The sequence below is a fragment of the Octopus bimaculoides genome, chromosome 1 (genome assembly GCF_001194135.2).
Source record: "Octopus bimaculoides isolate UCB-OBI-ISO-001 chromosome 1, ASM119413v2, whole genome shotgun sequence".
Taxonomy (NCBI): Eukaryota; Metazoa; Mollusca; class Cephalopoda; order Octopoda; family Octopodidae; genus Octopus; species Octopus bimaculoides.
The window spans coordinates 108,303,290-108,324,136 of record NC_068981.1 but is presented as its reverse complement, the minus strand read 5'-3'; the positions used below and the strand labels follow the sequence as shown (position 1 = coordinate 108,324,136).

Below are 20,847 nucleotides of genomic sequence, written 5' to 3'. Positions count from 1 at the left end.
GTTCAGCAAAAGGGAACTGATAGAATAAGTACCAGACTTTTTAAAAAAATGTATTGGGGGTGATTCATTCAAATAAAAATTCTTCCAGGTGAATCCCCAGCATGGCCGCAGTCTAATGACTGAAACAAAGGATACTGTTCAATCTCAGTGTTTTCCTATTGCCATTAGAGCATAACTATTAGATCAACGGTCCTGTACCTTAACCTCGCACGCTATGAACAATGCACCATTAAAACCCTCAAATTTGTTATAAATCCTACGTTTTCCAATGTCTGATGATCTCTCAAGGCAGCTCCATGTATATAATTTGGCCAAACTACTTTACAAATATTCTTTTTTGCTCCAATAAAGAAATTTTAAAGGACTGGAGTTAAAAGTGAAAAGAACTATATTTACTTTTCAGTTTGGGACTTAAAAATGAAATAATGGTAATATTTCTAGGCTTGAATTTTATTCAAAGTATTTACTTTAAAGTGAAAGTGAGTAGTATAATGTGACAGGGTAGTGTCTTAAAGTAGGTCTAACCAAAAATGAAGAAACAATTGTAGACAGAGCAAAATAACGTCTATAGACATATGAAAACAAATAGAATATTGTTTAAAAAAAATGTATTTTTATTATTTTTCATATAAATGTACATATTCTGTTTTCAGATCTTACAAGCAATGGGTAAAGCTTACCATCCTGGTTGTTTCCGCTGTTGTCAGTGTAATGAATGTTTAGATGGTGTACCTTTTACAATTGATGTTGAAAACAAAATATATTGTGTTGCTGATTATCACAGGTATATTTATATATATATGTATGTATGTATGTATCTCTTCTTGAATGATCTAATATTCCTTATTTGCCATATTTATTTTATACAGATTAAATTTTTAAATAGTTTGGTTATATTTCAGTCTTCAGACTTTTATTCTGTATCTTCAGTAAATATTTTGCTTTGATTTATATATACCGTAAATCCTCGAGTATAATCCACACTTTTTTCCCAAAATTTAAAGGTAAAAATTTCTACTGTGTACTATATATGAAGTTAAAAATGAAAAATATTTTCTAAGCAAAATTTTCTAACTGATAAATATGTAAAGGCAATTTACTTGTTGCCATCCGGTTTCACCAGTCCTCAGTCAAATCGTCCAACCCATGCTAGCATGGAAAGCGGACGTTAAACGACGATGATGATGATGACGTTATTACTGTTATTTCTTTATTTTTTGAAAACAAAGTGCACAAAAAAGCTACACATTTGCATTATGTTATATATATACAATAATAATAAAGGACGTTACCGTATATATGTTTACAAACCAAGGACGTTATATAGGCCTCCTTGACTCAAGTTAGAGAAGGGGTGTGTATTATACACAAGGTTTAAATTTTTCAGAGATACAGCCCCCTAAAAATTGCCTTTATTTATCACTATCAGTTACAAAAGCAAAAGCAAAAACATTTATTCAAATCCTTCAACTTCAACTTCACTTTCAGCATCAAATAACTGTTCCATTTGTTCCTCCGTAAACATGTCAGCATTATTGTAGTGTAAATCTCTGTTATCGTCAAATTCATAGTCAACATCAGAAGATTCACTTTCATTTATTTCATCTTTCCATACAACGTCATCCTGAGTACAATCCAGTGAAGACGATATACAACACTTTTATTTTAATAAATGTTGCTTATTGCAAGTTATGGATGATTCTTTTATGACTTCATTGCTTTCAGGCTTAGCTTAAGGTATTTTCGCTCCCGACATCACAAAATGCATCTGAATAAACATTGCCGGACAGCAAATAGAGACTTGGATATTGCTTAGAAAATATTTTTCATTTTTAACTTCATATATAGTATGCACTAGGGATTTTGACCTTTAAATTTGGGGGGAAAAATGTGGATTATACTCGAGGATTAATGGTATCATACTGTGCTTATTACTTGGATGAATTCAGATATTTTACTTTAGTCCAAATTGTGATAACAAGCTTTAGCTGAGTATCCATTGTATTTTGCAAGGAAATGTGCATATCATTTCAGAACATAAGTTTTATGATTGAATTTCCTTTAAAAACTTGGCTTATGATGGGTCAGTTTCTATTTTTTCAAGTTTAACTTGTAGAAATAGATTAAAGTAAGTTTTCCAATGCTGTAACATACATATTGCCTGTTATTGGATTGAAACTGTGAAGTTAAGTTTAATAATGCAGTCAAATCAGTATTTTCTTCTCACATTCAACATTGACATGCTCTAAGTTTGACACTCTCACACTAAGCCGCCATCTTGTTTCTTCACTTAATTTATGAATTGCATAGTCATTGCCATATCAAAGCAACTGATGATGAACCTAAACTAATTAAAAAATATCCAGATGTTAGTACAAAATTTTAGTCCATTTTTTTTCTTCTGTTTCCATTGCATAAACTATGTATATTTATTTACAGGATTTATGCTCCAAAGTGTGCAGCCTGTGGTCAAGCAATCACACCTGTTGAGGTATGTATTTATGATATATAATTTTACTGAAATCTTTGCTGAATAGCTTTTGAATCTATTTTTCTAGGCTGGGATTGACCATTGCCTGTAAAAATGCTGCAATGTGCCCATTAAATTAGGTATGTAACACTAAGTCAGTTAAATGTGAGGCTGAACTGACCTCAACAATGTCATCCAAATTATATATATATATATATATATATCATCATCATCGTTTAACGTCCCCTGTCCATGCTGGCATGGGTTGTGCAGTTTGACTGAGGACTGGTGAGCCAGAGGCTGTACCAGGCTCAATCTGGTCTGGCAAAGTTTCTACAGCTGGATGCCCTTCCTAACGCCAACTACTCCAAGAGTGTAGTGGGTGCTTTTTATATGCACGAGGGCCACTCACACGGTTCTGGCAACGACCACGCTCAAACGGTGTTTTTATGTGTTACCTGTACAGGAGCCAGTCCAGTGGCACTGACAACGACCATGCTCAAACAGTGTTTTTACATGTTACTTGCATGGGAGCCAGTCCAGTGGCACTGGCAACGATGATGCTCAAATATTGTTTTTCATGTGCCACCAGCAAAGCTGGCAGCGATCATGCTCGAATGGTGCTTTTCACATGTCACCGGCACAGGAGCCAATCCGTGGCTCTGGCAACGATTATGCTCAGATATGCTTCTTTTAATGTTCCACTGGCACGAGTACCAATCAGGCAGTACTGTCATTGGTCACATCAGCGATTTTGATTGGTTTACACTTGCCTCAATAGGTTTTCTCAAGCAAAGTTCATTGTCCAATGAATGAGGTGTATTCATAAGTGGGCCAGTTACACCCTACGTTCGGATGTGCTTTTAACATTCCACTGGCACAAGTGCCTATCAGGTGGTACTGTCGTCAGCCACCTCAGCAATTTCCATTTTGATTTTGATTTTACTTGCCTCAATAGGTCTTCACAAGCAAGGTTTATTGTCTAATGAATGGTGGGGTATTCATAAATGGGCTGGTTACACCCACTGGCATAGGCCATGGGCTATGGTCTCACTTGGCTTGCCAGGTCTTCTCAAACACAGCATATCTCCAAAGGTTTCAGTCACTTCTCATTGCCTCAGTGAGGCCCAACGTTCAAAGGTTGTGCTTCACCACCTCATCATATGTCTTCCTGGGTCTACTTCTTCCACAGATTCCCTCAACTGCTAGGGTGTGACACCTTTTCAAACAGCTGTCCTCATCCATACACAACACATGACTATACCAGCGCAGTTGTCTCTCTTGCACAACACATCTGATGCTTCTTAATTCCAATTTTTCTCTCCGGTCACTTACACTCTGTCGTGTATGCACACTGACATCACACATCCAGCGGAGCATACTGGCTTCATTCCTTGCACGCTTACACATGTCCTTAGCAGTCATGGCCCATGTTTTGCTGCCATGTAGCATGGCTGTTCGCACACATGCATCATACACTCTACCTTTTACTCTTAGCGAGAGGCCCTTTGTCACCAGCAGATGTAGGAGCTCTGTGAACTTTACCCAGGCTATTATTATTCTGGCAGCTACACTTTCAGCACATCCACCCCTGCTACTGACTTGGTCTCCTAGGTAACAGAAGCTCTCAACTACTTCTAGTTTTTCTCCCTGGAATGTGACAGAAGCTGTTCTCTGCACATTTTCTGTGTTTATAGCGCCTGAGCATTTGCCACATACAAAAACTATCTTCCCAGTTAACTTTCCTTTGATATTGCTGCCCCTCTTATGTGTCCATAGCTTACATTGGGTACATCTTATGGAGTTTCTACCTATGCCTTTTCTACAGGTCGAGCAGGGCCATATATATATATATATATGGATATCAAATGAACAATAACATACGATGGATTGTCAGCTCATTACAGCTGTTTTTAACATAACTTTTTAATAGAACCCTTGGAATTGTCTGAATTTCAAAGAGGCTGTATAATGGGGCATTCTGAAGGTGGACATAGTCGGTGTAAAATCGCAGAAAACCTTGGGATCCTGCTTTCTACAGTTAATAAAGTGATTGTGCAATGCACCAAAGGGAAGGAGTCCACATCACCTTGCCCAGATCAACTAGGACACTTCTCTTTGGTAAGAGAAGTGTGGAGGATAATCCTTGTTGCTAGGTTTCTGTCATAGCCAAACAAGTTGATGCCAGTCCCAGAACAGCTGTCAGGTATCTCCACAAACTTGGTTACTATGGCAGAGTGGCAAGAAGGGAGCCACTTCTTCGACCAGCCAACATCAAGTAGAGAAAAAGATTGGGCCAGTGAGATGGTGGAGAGGCCACTAGCATTTTGGGACACTGTCATATTCTCTGATGATTCCAGATTTGCTGTATTTTCTGACACTGGTTGATTGTGGGTCTGGAGACTCTGTGATCAAGAATTTGATGTGGAAAAATTGCAACCAACATAAACTCAGATAGATATGTGTCCATATTGCAGAAAAGACTCTTTCCATTCCTCTCCGGTGGTGAAATGATTAAAGAAAACTCTTTATTTATGGAATATGGGGTTCCTTGTCACACAGCTAAAATAACACAAGATTTGTTTGAGAATGGCTTTAAAAAGCTTCCATGGCTAAGCCAGTCATCAGATATGACCCCTATTATATAAATGACAGGACACTTCATAAAAAGAACAAGAAAGCATCTTCAAAGCCAGATCTTTTGCGATTACTGCATGAAACTTGACAAGAAATTCTGCAAGAGAATATTCATCATCTGATCAGTATCATGCCTAATAGAGTCCTTGCATTGAAAAATTCAATATTAAATATTCACATTATAACAACTAATAAATAATTTGAATGCATAATTTTAGATTTAAAGAAATTTTAATGATTATAAGAGTGTCTATTTACTTATGTCATGTCTGTGTATATATGCATATATATATGTGTGTGTGTGTAGCCACGAAAATGAATGATAGAAGAATTTAGTCATGGACATAACTCTAGAATGAAATACAAAAATTTTCAGTGGCTGCCAAACAAAATGATATTAAATGCAAATTGACAAAAACTAGAATAACTTACTAAATTCAAGGACTGCTAAATTAGTGTGTCCCCTTCTATTTATTTATTTTTATTTCTTTCAAATTATCCAAAGTTCAGAAACATGTTATCCATCTGGGTATATTTTGAACATATAAATTATCATTCAAACATGTCCAAATGCTGCTGTAGTGCGTTTCAACTCACTTCCTTAGACAATGTTATGGGTGTAGTGACAGCTGAAGAAAAGATATACATAGATACCAGAAAGGAAAAGGTAGGGAGGTTGGTTTGGTGTCTGTTGAAATTAATATTATTTTTCTAAAGAAAGTAATGTGTTTTAACTAATAAATATATATCCAGTGAAAACACCTCCATTAGCAAGCATCATGATCAGGCTTACTTGTCTAAAATAGTCATTAGTAGTATATACATGAAAAAGTTTCAATAATGCTAATTGAAATTTTTTCCATGTTTATGTTACGTATGTCTTGATTGTGAATGAATTTTGCATTTATCTTCTAAAATAATTGTGATGAAATATTTAGCTCATACATTAGCAACCATTTTGTAAATTTTGCCACTTCACTCATCATCAGGTGGGCCTCACAACTAAAAAAAAATTCAAAGATAATTTTTTGTTAAGGCATGCCATTCAGAATGCCCTGTGGGCTGCAATTTACTCACTCCTATCTGATTTAGCTGTTAGTTTCAACATATTTTTATTGCTATTGAGGAAAAGGAATACTTATTCTATATTTTAAAGTAAAATGAATTACTATGAGTTTTGTTAAATAATTTTCATTATACATTTCTATTGAATAAATTTCAATGAATATAGTTTAACATGCACATGTAAAAAAATTGTCTAATTTTACCTTCAGGGCACTGAAGAAACAGTTCGTGTTGTGTCAATGGATAGGGATTTCCATGTTGACTGCTACCATTGTGAGGTGAGTTAATGGACAATTTGTTTCTGTTAATAAAAGTTTCTTCTCTTTCATATTAGTTACTTGCATCTCTCTCAGTATGATTTACACAGGTTTTTTTTGTGTGTGTGTGTGTGTGTGTGTGCAGATGCATATTTCTACTATGAGATGTTCATTCAATGCAGTGAGAATTCATTTCCAGTAAAGAAGTGCATTTTATTGTGTAACAATTTCTGTCAAAACGTTTTTCATATTTTATTTTAATTGAATTCAATGAAGTTGATCACCTTCATCTGATTCAATGTTTTTAAAATGAACTCCAACTTCTCAAAGTGACTATGCAAACTTTTGAGGATACAACTAAGTGCACCAGTTGAAACAATATATATTGTTATCATTGAATTTTGATATGACATTTACATTAGCTGCAGAACTCACTCTACAGCAGTGTACATTTTCATATTCTGTCCAAAAAGCTGTATTTAATCTATTAAGCTTTTAATTGATTGAATTTTTACCAGAATTGTCCACCAATGTTCTTGTCTTTAGAATTATATCTGCATTTAAAGCTGTTGAGGAAATCTGTTGTCATAGATAGCATTTGCTATACCATAGTGCCTTACTGAAAGATAAATACCCTGAGCAAAACCTGTGTCACATATAACTTGCTTGTTTCAAATAAGAGGCTACCACTCAGAAATATTCGTCTAGTTCATCATTTTAATATTTTTGTTAGAGGCTTTCAGTGATAAGGATTTTGTTAATCTTTCAATGTTGGCAACTTTTATACTGTCATGTATATATTTGAATTTACTGTGAATAATGAGATAAATCAAAAGCCCATATTTAATTCAGGCAAACTTTATTGTTAATAAAGAAGTTTTAAAAAATTAGTTCATCCTTATTTTGAAATTTGTTTATAAATAGGGTTCCAGTTATCCAATCACTGGTTTACTGCATTTGAGTGACAAAAGGTGTTGGTGGTGATCTTTCTTGCAGTATCGATTGAGCCTGCAATGAATTGGTTGAGTATGTTCTGTGAAGCATTTATCCATGATAGACAGACATACTCCATATAGCTTCAGATTTGTGTCCTTTATACAATTGTTGCGCTTTCTCTGCAACTTTTAGTTCCCTAGGTCATTCTAAATCCGTTTCATACTGGAAATATATTCTTCCCAGCTTGATGTCTACAGTTATATCCACTGTTTCAAACCTTGCCTCAGAAGTGTGCATAGGGCAATACTTTTTTTCCTTACCTTTGCTTCTCTTGAGTAATCAGCTCTGATTTGTGAATTTTACATGTAAGATTTTGCCCAGTTTGTGTCTAGTTTTGTTTGTCAACTTTAGAGACATGCCCTGAAAGGGATGTATCTCATACATATAACTACAAAAGCCAGAGCAAAAATCTAATCCCATGCATCTTTGTGTTTTGAAAGGATAATTATTTTTTTACCATGTAATTTTTTTACCTTTTTGTCTTTTTAAAACAATCTTGTGTCAGTTAACTAGTTCAAATGTTTTATTTGTTTTAAATATAAAATAAATTTGGAAATTATTTTCACTCAGGGTAAATCAATGCTAATTATGCTATAAATAAATATAATTATTTACATTCTATCAACAGTTACTAAGCTAGTCAATTTATTACTAGTATCATGATGTATAAACTATGAAATACATTAACAAAAGGTGTTTCTATCCATATTTACAGCTTTCAAGACAGAATTAAACAGTAAACTATCACCTGTTGAGTTACTCTATAACATACAGCATGTATTATTGTTGAATTCTGTTTTATTTAGACATTTCATGAATCTTTCTTTTTTTCTTCTTTACCTCATACTAGTGTATAGCTACAGTTTCCTTGTTGCTAAACTAATTGCAATTCAAACATTATTGGCATGGTTATTACCTGATTAATAAACTTACTACTTTTTGTTTGAGGTGATTGACATCACTATGAGAAATGCTGTTAGCCTTGTGCTGCTATTTGTCTTTAGTTGTATAACAAAGGCTTTCAGGAATTGATATTCAAACTTTAGTAAAATTTGGCTTTCATTCTAACAATTGTTTTTTTCATTTATGTTTTTCCTCCTTTAAAAAAATTATTCCTCATTTGGTTATTTCATTAATTCCTTTAAAATCAAGTTAGCTATGGTGTGTGTGTGTGTGATTATATTCAGCCAATATTTAAAGTTTTGCCTAGCTCACCATATATCTCTGGCTGTGTTTTTGTTCCTGGTTGAGATTCTCATCTTTTGTCAATAACTTTGTGAAAGGCATGTATACCATAATTCCTTTCTTCATCTATTGAAATATTCAGGTTTCTTCCTTATTTAAGAAATAAAAGAAAACACTATATTAATTTAGATATGTAATACATGTTTCTTTTGAGAATATTCTTTTACTGCCTTCTTATTTCCAGCCTCTTAAATCTAACTTTTTGAAGAAAGATTGCTGATCAAATCTGTATTTGTTTAGAGAATTTTTTATTAGAATTAAGTAACTTAAATTATTTCCTTTTCATATCACTAATTCTTCATTTCTTGTTGGACCATGTGTTCTCTTTATATTTAAATGAATGTCTTTTGAAAAACTAAAAACGGAAGTTTTATTTTACATTCAATTAGTTGTTGGAATTAGTTCTCATTTGTACATAGTGCTGTATTGAAAGTATTCACTAAGTTAGGTAGTTTCATTATTTTAATTTAATAGTTCCACAGAATATCAGGAGACTCAGTTGGAAGCAGTGTGGTTCAAGGGAGTTAACTTCATACCTATCAATAATTATCAACAAAATTACTTGTGAAGTTGTTTCCCTTGTAATCTACATTTCGTATTTTTGTTAAAAATTAAACAGTTTAGTTTCTTTAACATATGTAAATCATTCTCATTGTCCAATCTGTGTAATATAGTCTGATACTTAAAAATAAAGATGTCCAAAATACGGATAAATTTTGTGGAACTCATATCTTATCACAAAGGAGAAATACCTTATCTTTACCAACATTAGTGTGAAAGAACAAAAACAACCAGGAAAAATATTAGCAAGTACTGGTATACAGTTATTTATGTAAAGATTGTGAAATTTGGCTTGAAACTCTTTTCTGCATGCGTCTGATTGTATTTTTCCTGCATGTTGGATTTGGTTTCTTGCCTTTTAAGAGGTGTTTTAACTTCACTGCTGCGGACCCCTGACTAGATCAGATAACGCCATATATATCTGAACAAAAAAAAAAGAACTATCAACTTAAATATTATGTGTGTGTGTATATATATATATATATATATATATATATATATATATATATATATATATATAAATGAAATAAAATACTATTTTACATGTTTTGTGATCTTTAAAAACAAAAAGGGATAATGCTGATGAATTTATATAGCTCATTTTCAATAAGAAAGCTGGGATTCAGTAATGAATCTGTTCAGTTTGGCGCACAGATTTTTTTCTTAATTTTTTAAAAACTAAACAGTTTGAAACTTCGTATACTGGTGGAATGTCTCATGCAGAACATGGTTTACTTTGAACATTTTTGACGAAATTTGGTATTTTAGAAGTTATTTCATGTTTGTTGCATTTGGGTAATTTCAACCGATCAACAACATGTGTTCAGTTGAAGAAAACTACTGCTATTTGCGATAGTAATTGAAGAGAAACAATTTCCCAGCCATCTCTACTAAATGTTACCACTCTGATCTATTTGTATGATGAGACGATGCCACCTTTATCTTTTCTTCCTTTCTAGTCAGCATCATGCATTCCTTACTCTTTCCCTCCCTTCTACACTATCAACTAGCAACCAGCGATTACTGTATTTTCCAGTGTATAAGCCGCTATTTGTTTTGTTTCACCTTCATGTTTTGATAATGTTATTTTTAATCTAATAAAGACTTTTATATTGACAAAATGTGTTTGTTGTTGATTATAGTAATATAAAATCATGACAATAACAATAGACTTCATAGTTGTAAAATAAGGCATTTTGAAACTACATACATGTCAACAACAAAAAAGCTAGCTGCGGACTTGTAGCTCTATAGGTCTTTGAAACACTGGTGTGCTTTAAGTGTGGACAAAGCACTGATGTCGGGCAAAGGAATAAATATATGTAAATAATATTTACTCCTTCTTGGTGTTGATTCTTCGATATTTACTGGTTACTCCAACGCGAGAACCAAAAAAAAAAAAAAAAAAAAGGTGTATAATTTGCAACACAAGCAGTAAATAAAAAATAAAATAGAACAGAGTGGTGACATTTAGTAGAGATACCCGGAAGTTGTTCCGCTTCACTTACTATTGCAAACAGCAGTAGCTTTCTTCAACTGAATACACGTCGTTGATTAGTTGAAATTACCCAAATACAACAACTTTAATACCAAATTTTGTGAAAAATGTTCAAAGTAAACTGTGTTCTATATGAGACATTCCACCAGTGTATGAAGTTTCAAACTGCTTAGTTAAAAAAAAAATTGAGTAAAAAATCTGAGCCAAATTGAACAGATCCAAAATTAATTCAACTATTAAGGTTGAGATGAGGGCATGTAGCTCCCACTAGTCTCATTTAAATGTTAATAGGGTTGAACACTTATTGTAAAGTAACCTTTGCTATGAAAAGTCAAATAATTTACAGTATTACTTAATGGTGACTCACTGACTGAAAAATAGACAAAATTAGGTGTGAAAGATTTTGTAAAGATTATGTTGATCAGAAAAAGGGCATATCTATGACTCTTTCAGGAGGCATATCTATGACCAGCCAGAAAGCCAAAAAAGCAATCTTTTATGCTCCCACATCTTACTAGTTGAAGTTATGTATTTTGGATGTTAAGAAGGATATCCTCCTACTTTTTTAATACTTCTCAATTAAACTGGTTTTCTCTCAACAAGTAGCCCTGCTGTTATTTATTTCTTTTAATTAGTAACTTACTTTTCATTCCTTTCTTAAGATTCCTATCTCCCCTTGGACTTTTTCTCCTTGTTTTAAGGAACTTTAGTAGCATTCTTCATTGAGGAGTGATACCAATTGAAAATCATTGAAAGTGAGATGATTAGATATTCCAGGCATCTCATATGTATTTATATATTATGTTAACAGAATCATTTAAATAATTCCATTGACTATTCTTCTTTGTGCTTGTGTATCTTACATATAGTCAACATTTCATTGAATTTGATGCCTATATTTGGCATGGCATAACTTCATCCAGGTTATTGCTGCATGTCTCCAACATTGGCTTTAGTAGATTATAAAAGAGGCGAAATTTAATGAATGATTAGTTGTGAAAAATAATACATAATATACTACTATTAACTAAGTAGTATCCATTTCACATTTTTTTGTTTTGTGTACATGAAAAAAAAAATGTTATTTTAAATACTGCTAATTTGTGTATTCTTCAAGAAATTACTTATGGGAGTTATCAGTAATTTTTCATCATAATGTTTCACAAGAAATGATAATTTTCAGACAACGTAAAACTAAACAAACACATTATAATATGTATTATCCTGCAAGTTTTAAAGTCAAATCCCTTCAGTGTCAGCTTAAACTTTTCTTCACCATACACTGTTAAAATACTAAAGATAATTCATTCAGCTATACTGCTCTGCTTTAAATTAAAACAAAGAATATTTTCAAAGTTGTCTGAAAGTTAATTTATACATAAATTAACTTATTTCTGTTTTCTTTCATTCTTATAGGATTGTGGCATGCAACTTACAGATGAACCTGATAAGCGATGCTATCCATACCAGAATACATTGCTCTGCCGAGATTGTCACATAAAACGCCTCAATGCCCGCTATCCCGATGAGCAGTTTTGCATTGATCCTGTTACTCAGCTTATTAAAACTATAAATAGTGAAAACTCTAAAGTGGATTCTCCAGGTGGCTCTCTTGGTGGAACTGTTGGAGATTTTGCTCCTGCCACAATCAGTGTTCTTACAGCTCCACGTATGAATACGCCAGCTGGTTATCGTGGCTCATATTGCAGCAATAGTACTGTAGGAGATGCAAATGGTGCTAACACTAATACTCACAATTTTAGTTCTGGCCAAGAACAGTATTTACTATCGAACAACTATCAATCATCACAAAGACCATATGATCAAAAAGCACCTTCGTCTCCTGTAAAATCTTCCATGAAATACCAAATCACAGAACTTTGATACTGATGGTATATAATATATACAAAATGATGTTTTGTAAACTTCTTATTGTGGTTCTTTGACTAAAACAAATAATGATGTTGGAAAGCATATTCAAGTTTGACAGGAGAACATATAAAGCTTGATATGTCTTGAGTTTCTTTAATATAACCAATTTTAATTTGTTGGAATATCATAGAAATTTATTCTTTTTTATTATCTAGTATTTATTACTGCTTATGAATAATTTCTATTGAATATATTATTATTGTTCCTCACCTTGAAATCTTGAGTTTTGAAAAAGAACTTTACATAACTGTTTGGTTGAGAAGATTGGAATCTCTCGTCTCCTAATAAGTATGATTTTATCTTATAAACTGCAATTTTATAGAATACTTAAAGAAATATAGCACAAGTAAATCCAGAGACATAGTCTTCAGCAATGCTATAGTGCTCATAACATTTTACATAGTAACTTACATTTTTGATATTTTACCAACCATGCATAATTTTTTATTTAATAAAAATTTTTTGTTTAATATAAGTTTTTTTTTTTCCAGTTGGATTTTTCAATTCCTTTTTAAAGCTGTAAATATTTAGAGTTTTGCCACCTGGTTCTTAAATGTATGAATTTAGTTGTAACTAATGATATGAACATTCTGAAATAATTAAATCTCTTAAATATTTGAAGAGATTTATTAAAAGTAATGTAAATAAATAAATGAAAATTTGGTTTTACTATTCACAAGAATTGGAATTAAAATATTAGATGTTAAAATATTTTTTCAAGGTCATCTTTTTTATTTTTAAAATTTGTTATCCAATTTAACTGAATTAAATTCCAATATTGATTGACTTGGATTATAAGAAGCAGTATAGCAATACAGTTGTTCTTTGGCTACTAGTAAAAGCCTTTGAAGTTTAAGATAAAACAGTGATCTGATTATATATATATATATGGTTACCAAATTCCATGTTTATTTAAATTTATTTGAATGTTTTCTTCCAGATATAGTGTTTCAGGTTAGAGCTTATTTCTGTTGTTGACACCTCTGCTTAAACTATAACAATTCACTGGAAAAATCTGTATATAAAACATATAGTTTATATAATGTTTCACACAATTTCCAAAGACCTAAGAAGTTTGCATAAAATATGTTGTTATGATATGGCAATACTTTTGATGCCTAATAATCGAAATTGTTATCTCATATGACTGTACATTAAAAGAAAACTAGAAATCAATGAAAAGATTATCAGTTACTGAGTTTAAAGATTTAAATAGAATGAAGTAAACCTTTATATGTAAATTTATACTACCTTCATATTTTAGTAACATTTCTTCAGTTCAAAGAGTAATTAAGGACGTTAAAAAATAGTAAGGTGTGATTATATAGTTTTGTAATAAATGTAAGAAAGAGAGGGACATTTTTTTTTTCCATTGATAATGGTTGTTACTTTTAGTAACTTGTTAGACAAGATCACTATATATCATCAATTATCAAATCTTGAATGATATGTAGATATGCATTCAGAATTTTGATTCCTAATTAGTATGAAATGTCTCACTTCACAATTGTATAAAATGATTATTTATAATTATATTTTGTATCTAATATATTAAATGTTTTTATTACATAGAAATAATTCCATTTACATATTGTTTCTTTTTATTTTATATTATCCTTCCATTATCATGCACTTGCTAACAACTTTTGGACAATACTTCAAATTATTTACACTTATTTAAATTTTTTTACCTCCTAAAGCCCTCCACTTAACTGGTTGTATTGAATTATCTAATTTATATGATAATCAAAATAACATAATTTAATATTTCTATTACGTTACTAAATGTTTTGAGTTCTATTTTTTATGGTCTAGGTTTTTTGTTAAGTTCAGATTGATTATTTATTCAGTTCTAATATTGATTTTTTTATTGGATTTTATTAAATAACATTGTTTGAGTAGAGGTCTCTGATGAAACAATCACTTATTTCACTGCATGGGAGCATTTGAGCAACTCAGATGCAAAAAAATGCCACAAGATATTGAAGGCGCTGGTTTATCAGATTTCTTGATCGTTATACTTTTCACCAATATATGTAAATGAATGATATATGCACATACATATGTATAAAATGGGCTTCCATACTAGATAATGATCAGCATGAGGTTATGATATAAGACATTTGTCCAAGGTTTCTCACAGTAGGATCAAATCTGAACCACATGCTTGTAACAGAAATTCACTGACCAAACAACTATACCCATTATTTTTCGTCGTGAAATGCTGAAATAAATACTGCCTAGCTTCATCTTAATCAAATAGTACTTCACTGATTAAGGTTATCAATCAAAATCAGTAACTGGTGATGTAAATAACATAAACTGAATATTTGTTGGGGTTTTGTGATAATTCTTTACTCAGTTATTAATCAGGTAGAGAAAGAGCAAGCAACGAGATTAATGCTGTTGATATTCAGCTTAAATTTATGTAGGTTGATGTCTGGGGGGAAAAAAACATTGTGAGACCTGAATGTGAAACTGTAAGACCTACATGAATCAAATGAACTTCATTGGAAGATGTTTTTGTTTTAATAGTTCAAAGGAGCTGAGGGTGTTATAATGGAGATTATAGAAGTGAATCTAGCAAAGAAACATGTGAATCAGCTTTCTTTCTGATACCAGCTTATACTGTCTTTAACTTGTTTGAACACTGATTAAACAAACAGACTACTGGGGAACTGAACAAATGGTATCAATGTAACACAGTGTCAGTTGGTCAAGAAGTCTGGTAAACTGAGCTAGTATTATTAATGTAGCTTGGTCAGTATGTCTGGAGAGCTGAGCTAGAGATGTAGGTGTAGTCATCATCATCATTTAGCATGAAGGCGGACGTTAAATGATGACTACACCTACATCTCTAGCTCAGCTCTGACATACTGACCAGGCTACATTAGTAACACGAGCTCAGTTTACCAGACCTCTTGACCGACTGACACTGTGTTACATTGATACCATTTGTTCAGTTCTCCAGACCTAAGTGATCAAGTTATAATAGCCTCTCAAATTCAGATTTGTAGTCCTAGTCGCCAGTTATACATTAACAGGAGTTTTTCTATTCTCCTTTCTCTTCGAAACTGTTATCCATCAATCATGATTTACCAAAACAAAATCATTAAAGCTATGAAATTTACTCTAGAATTATATGATAAGTATTGTCATCACCTAAATAACATTTATAAAATTAAAGTTTTGCGTTTAAAATAGAAGCTGACAATCAAGTGCATTTTTTCCCCTAGACTTTATAAATTGCCTAAATTGAGAATTTAGACAAAACTCTGGCTATAAAACTTCATTGGTTACTCTTTATTTCTTCATATATTTAGCAAGTTCAATAAGTTAGTTTCTAATTTTATTTCGTCTTCATCCCTGCCATGACAATCATGTTAAACTATATAAAATTATTTACTACTCAGTATTTTCCATTCAAATAATTTGCTTATTCCAAATTTCTTGAAATTCATCTAACCAACTCTCTAACTTTCAGAAGCAGTGACTTGTAATGTGCCATCATGGTATTAGTCAAACAATACATATTTTCCTGGAAAAGAATTGTATTCACGTCATTATTTACATAAGACCCCAAACATAAATAATTCTTTATTGTCTATAATATCTTATATATCAGTAAATATATGTTATTTTGTTGAGGTCATCTAAATATCATTATTGAAAACAATTGATATTTTATTGATATATTTAATATCAATCATTTAAAATGTCAAAGGAATCTTTTTCCAATAATCCTCCAAGTATTATATCCTTAATATTGTGAGTATCCAGTGAAAAGTTGAAAGAGCATGTAATTTATTCCTCCAACATATTGAATTTCATCTTTGATGGAAGCTGGCCACACTTACCTCTATTCTTTCCTAACATTTTATACAACAGCACATTTTAATTTTGTTCCTTGAAACCCTTTTTAAAGTTCTCTATAATTAACAATCTAAACATTATGAAAAATAATTACAATTATCTAGATAATACTTTTCCCTCCTGGTATGGTTCACACATCTGATGACAGATTTTTCTCTTTGAAGAAAAACCATAAGTATGTAGGCATGGTATGATGGACCTGGAGATTATTAGAGAATGAAAGGGACAACTTAATATTACTCATTTTCAAGAAACCTTCAAGATTTATAGTCTTTTTATTGTTATATTGTTTTTTAAAAAAATACTTTATTTTATCCAACCCTTTTTTTTTTTCTTTTTTTTTGCCAGTGAGAAAATTCTTTGCATTTCGTTTATTTTGGCATAGTCTTTTTTAATGTAATAGTTCACAAAATTAATAAACAAATCTTGCCAATCTATACAATTGGATTTCATTTCAATATCTGTTTAGTACTTTAAAGAAATGAGTTTCCTATAAGTTATTCATCATAAATAAAGTTGTTTGACACTTGCAGCTTAGATTTTTAAGAGCATCCTTACATGTATTAATTAATTTTTTTCAATCAAATTACATTTAGTAAGCAATTAAAGGGAATCAAAAAAATGTCTTAATACAAATTTTTCCCACAAGTTTGTGACAACCCTACTATTTGAAAAAATTTAGATTGTTGAAAGACAAAATGTGTTGAGAGAGATAATATAAGTTAAAGCTCTCCTTTTTTTTTTTTTTTAATATAATTCTCCCATGGTAATTATAATTTAATAAATGTTCTCACAGTCATGTTATGTTATGAAATTTCAAATAAAAAAATATTTCAGTTTATGTATCAATATTTTTATCTTTTTTTCTCTGAAGGAAGAAATTTTCAAGTACTCTAAAGAAGTATATATAATTTTATATCTGTTTATATATGTATTACTAAATTTTTCACCTTAAATTCTTGAATGATATTTAATATTTTCACATTCTCTTTTTCTGTCACAAGTTTTCATTTTGCATATTATTAGTTGAATAATCTTTTTTGCATTTAAAGATATATGTTGTAAATTACTTTTAGTTAAATTTCAGTTCTGGCTGCTTATTTCTTAAAAAATTATTTACAAAATCTTTTATTAGAATGAATTATAAATCAGCCATAACTTTGCAGTGCTGGTTATATATTTGTTTCAAAGTACTTTGAGAAACATAGTACAAACAGGTCTGCTGGCTTAAGTATGTCCTGGAGCAATATAATTTTTGTTTTGAACCAAAAATGTAAGAGTATATTAATTAACATGTCATAAGAGCTCAGTTTGGACCTATTTTATGAGTTTGACATCTTGTCTTCTTGGTACCATATTTATTCCTTCTTATGAGGTTAACCAATCTTTTTAAGGTGACATGTATTACACTGTCTTTTATTTTAAAATGATACATTACACCGTAATATATATAAGTCCTGTTTCAGTATTATGTTTTACACATGATTTATTTGTGCATTACTATTTGTTTCACATTTTTTTCTAAGAGGCACAAATTTTAAGTACACAAGTGTATTATAATACATTTAAAACATATTGTGTTGAATATAGCTTGGAACAAAATTATTCACACCATTGATTTAAGTTTTGATTATCAAAGATGTATTTTTTACAGCTTTAAACATAGTCTCTAATTTGTTCAATTTATAAAGGCAGTTTTGCTGTCTACTGCCTGCATCTGGTTTATGACTTTCACCCACTAGATGTTATCTTTATTAATTGAAAAATTGCATGCCTGTATTTATAACCTTAATATCAAAGCTATAAACACATCTTTGGTAATTGTAAATAATTTTGTTTCAAAGCTTTCTCTTCTTATATATGTCATTTCTTTAGCTAGGCACAAAGGTGAATTTGGGGGTTTAGCCGAGTTTATAGTCTGTTGAGTTTATTGTAATTTACTACTGGTTCTTATTTTGACTTTGGAGTGATTACTAAAGTTGAAGGTTTTTAAATTTGGAATCGAAAAGAAATTTAATATTGTAAAGCACTTAGTTTGGTGCATGATTATCTCGATCATATCCATTAAATTTTACACATATACATATTACTTTTAATATGGCTTTATTTTTTACCCATAGCGCCAATGATAAGTTCCTAGCAAGGTGAGACTGTGACAATACTGATATTTGGTTGAAACGATTTTGCTTCAACTTATATTACTGATACTCTTAGAAGAGACAGGACCTCGCAACTTCTTATTTCTTATAAATGGCCTTTGTGCCTTCTGTAAAAGCCAACCAATCTTAAATCTTATTGCGTTATCTTCATTAAAATAACTATAGTAGAAAGTCATACAGAAAATGCTTTGTTTTCAATGAGACAGCTCATAACTAAACTCTCTTGCCACACATTCCACATTAAAATAAAAAGATATTACCAGTGAAATTCTTTCACTCAAAAGTTGGTTTCAAGTTTTCATAGAATTTATTCTTCTCTGCTTGCATGGATTCTAATAATGGATTTGGTAACAAATGATTTCCGTCTGTCTAAATTCTTTTTTTAACATTTGATTTGTAGCTCACTGGAGCTCAAAATAAGGCTGGGTGACTTAATATTTCATTTCTATAGTGTCAATAAAAATAAATACAGGAAGCAACTCAGTTTCTATCTATTAAAATTGATCCTGTGCCTTGTCAAAGTAAATTAATGTTATCAGACTTGTTGGCGGTAAGGGAGTTTATTTAAACAATAATTTTCTAAATACAATATCAAATCATTTGACATTTATCCAGATTTGAGTATACCACATGTAACACGTTATTGAAATTAACTTTTCTTAGGTCATTAATTGCCACTGAAATCTTCATGTTGTGTATTGATGACATGTAAGCATGGTAGATAGAATTCCTCTCTGCAAGCCTGATATTAGTCAGAAATCACAGGAATAAGAGATTAAGGAATGAAAAAACTCCACTAGGAATCAAACAAATATTGCAGACTTAGTATACAAGGTGTTTACAATTATTCTGCAGTGTTTGCCTAATTGTTATAGAATCAATAATTTTACTAGTTAATCTCCAGTTTCTTGAAAGCTTTCAAAAGTTTGTGAAGAAAAAAAACTTAAGTCCTTAAGTTTTTTCTTTCTTTAATTAGAAGTTATTTAAAAAAAAAAAGCCTGTGAGAACTATCTTATTGTGGTTATTGCCAGTTAAAAAGCTATTCTTTGTTATATAAATTGTATTTCACAAAAATTTCAACACTTTATTGTATGTATGCTTTCAATGGTGTTTGGTTATATATAAGCAGTAAACACTGAAACTGTTTTTTATTTTTCTTCCTGTGAGAAAATTGTAGTTTTTTCCCCCTCTTTTTGATGCTGTAATGCAAATCTTTCAAATGTACACATTTTAAAACAAAGAAAATAAACTTGCAAATTTATTTTTTCTAAAACATACATTTTTCACTTTTACATTATTTCATTTAGTAGTGGTGGTGGTGGTGATGGTACAAAATTCAAATGTTTAAAATTACTGCATACTTTAATCATTTGGAATGTGTTGGCATATTCAATGGTATTTAATTAGTATTCCTTTGATACATTTTTCTCTCTTACTAGTGGTAGGTACATGAGAACTGACAATTTCATTAATGATCAAAATCATGACCTGAAATGCCAGTCATATCCTCTCCTTGGAAATTTGAGTTTTAGAGATTCTCAAAACATTCTCCAATGGCAACTTGACAGTTTTGTTTCCTTCAAAAGTAGATACATAATTATTGTACATACTCTCCCTAGTCTTGGTCTGGTGATCCCACTTGACCTAGAAAAAAAGGTGGCAAGCTGGCAGAGTCATTAGCACACTGGACAGAATGATTCTGCTACGGTTGACTTTGTCTTTTATTATTTTGAGGTTGATAAAATAAGTACTAGCATTGGAGTTGATTTAATCAACTACTCCCACCTTCCACTAAAATTTCAGGCCTTGTGCCTATAGTAGAAAGGATTATTATATGGCAAAAACTGCATTCTAAAGATTGGCCTTTCTGATTCAGAAACTAGTTCAGCCTAAAATAACTGTTGACTTCTATAAAAGCACAAGAAAAATCCACATTGTAATACTTCTCTCATATCCAGGACAATGCTACTGCTATACAAAACATCCAAGGCTGCATCAAAAGAATATAATTTATAGATATAAGCAAATATTGTATTTACATACTCGTATATATAATGGATATCTATTTTATTGAAACTAACGAATGAAAGGTCAATTCACTTAGACAGGAATCTAAATAGTTTACTTAATTCAACACTTTAATGTTTTGCTTAT

General features: G+C 31.3%; 1 protein-coding gene across 2 annotated transcripts in view; it reads left to right on the top strand.

Annotated features, from left to right (window-relative positions):
• Nucleotides 1-19,970, top strand: part of LOC106881156 (Wilms tumor protein 1-interacting protein homolog) — a 100,961-nt gene extending 80,991 nt beyond the window's left edge. Inside the window, exons 5-9 of one of the 2 annotated variants that reach the window (XM_052969154.1) lie at nt 654-784; nt 2,440-2,491; nt 6,382-6,450; nt 8,141-8,161; nt 12,146-12,285. In XM_052969154.1, the coding sequence (XP_052825114.1) occupies nt 654-784; nt 2,440-2,491; nt 6,382-6,450; nt 8,141-8,158 (270 nt within the window). In that variant the 3' untranslated portion in view covers nt 8,159-8,161; nt 12,146-12,285. Of the gene's footprint in view, nt 1-653; nt 785-2,439; nt 2,492-6,381; nt 6,451-8,140; nt 8,162-12,145 lie in introns of both variants that reach the window. The other variant, XM_052969151.1, reaches the window with a different exon arrangement.
• Nucleotides 19,971-20,847: the final 877 nt, after the last annotated feature.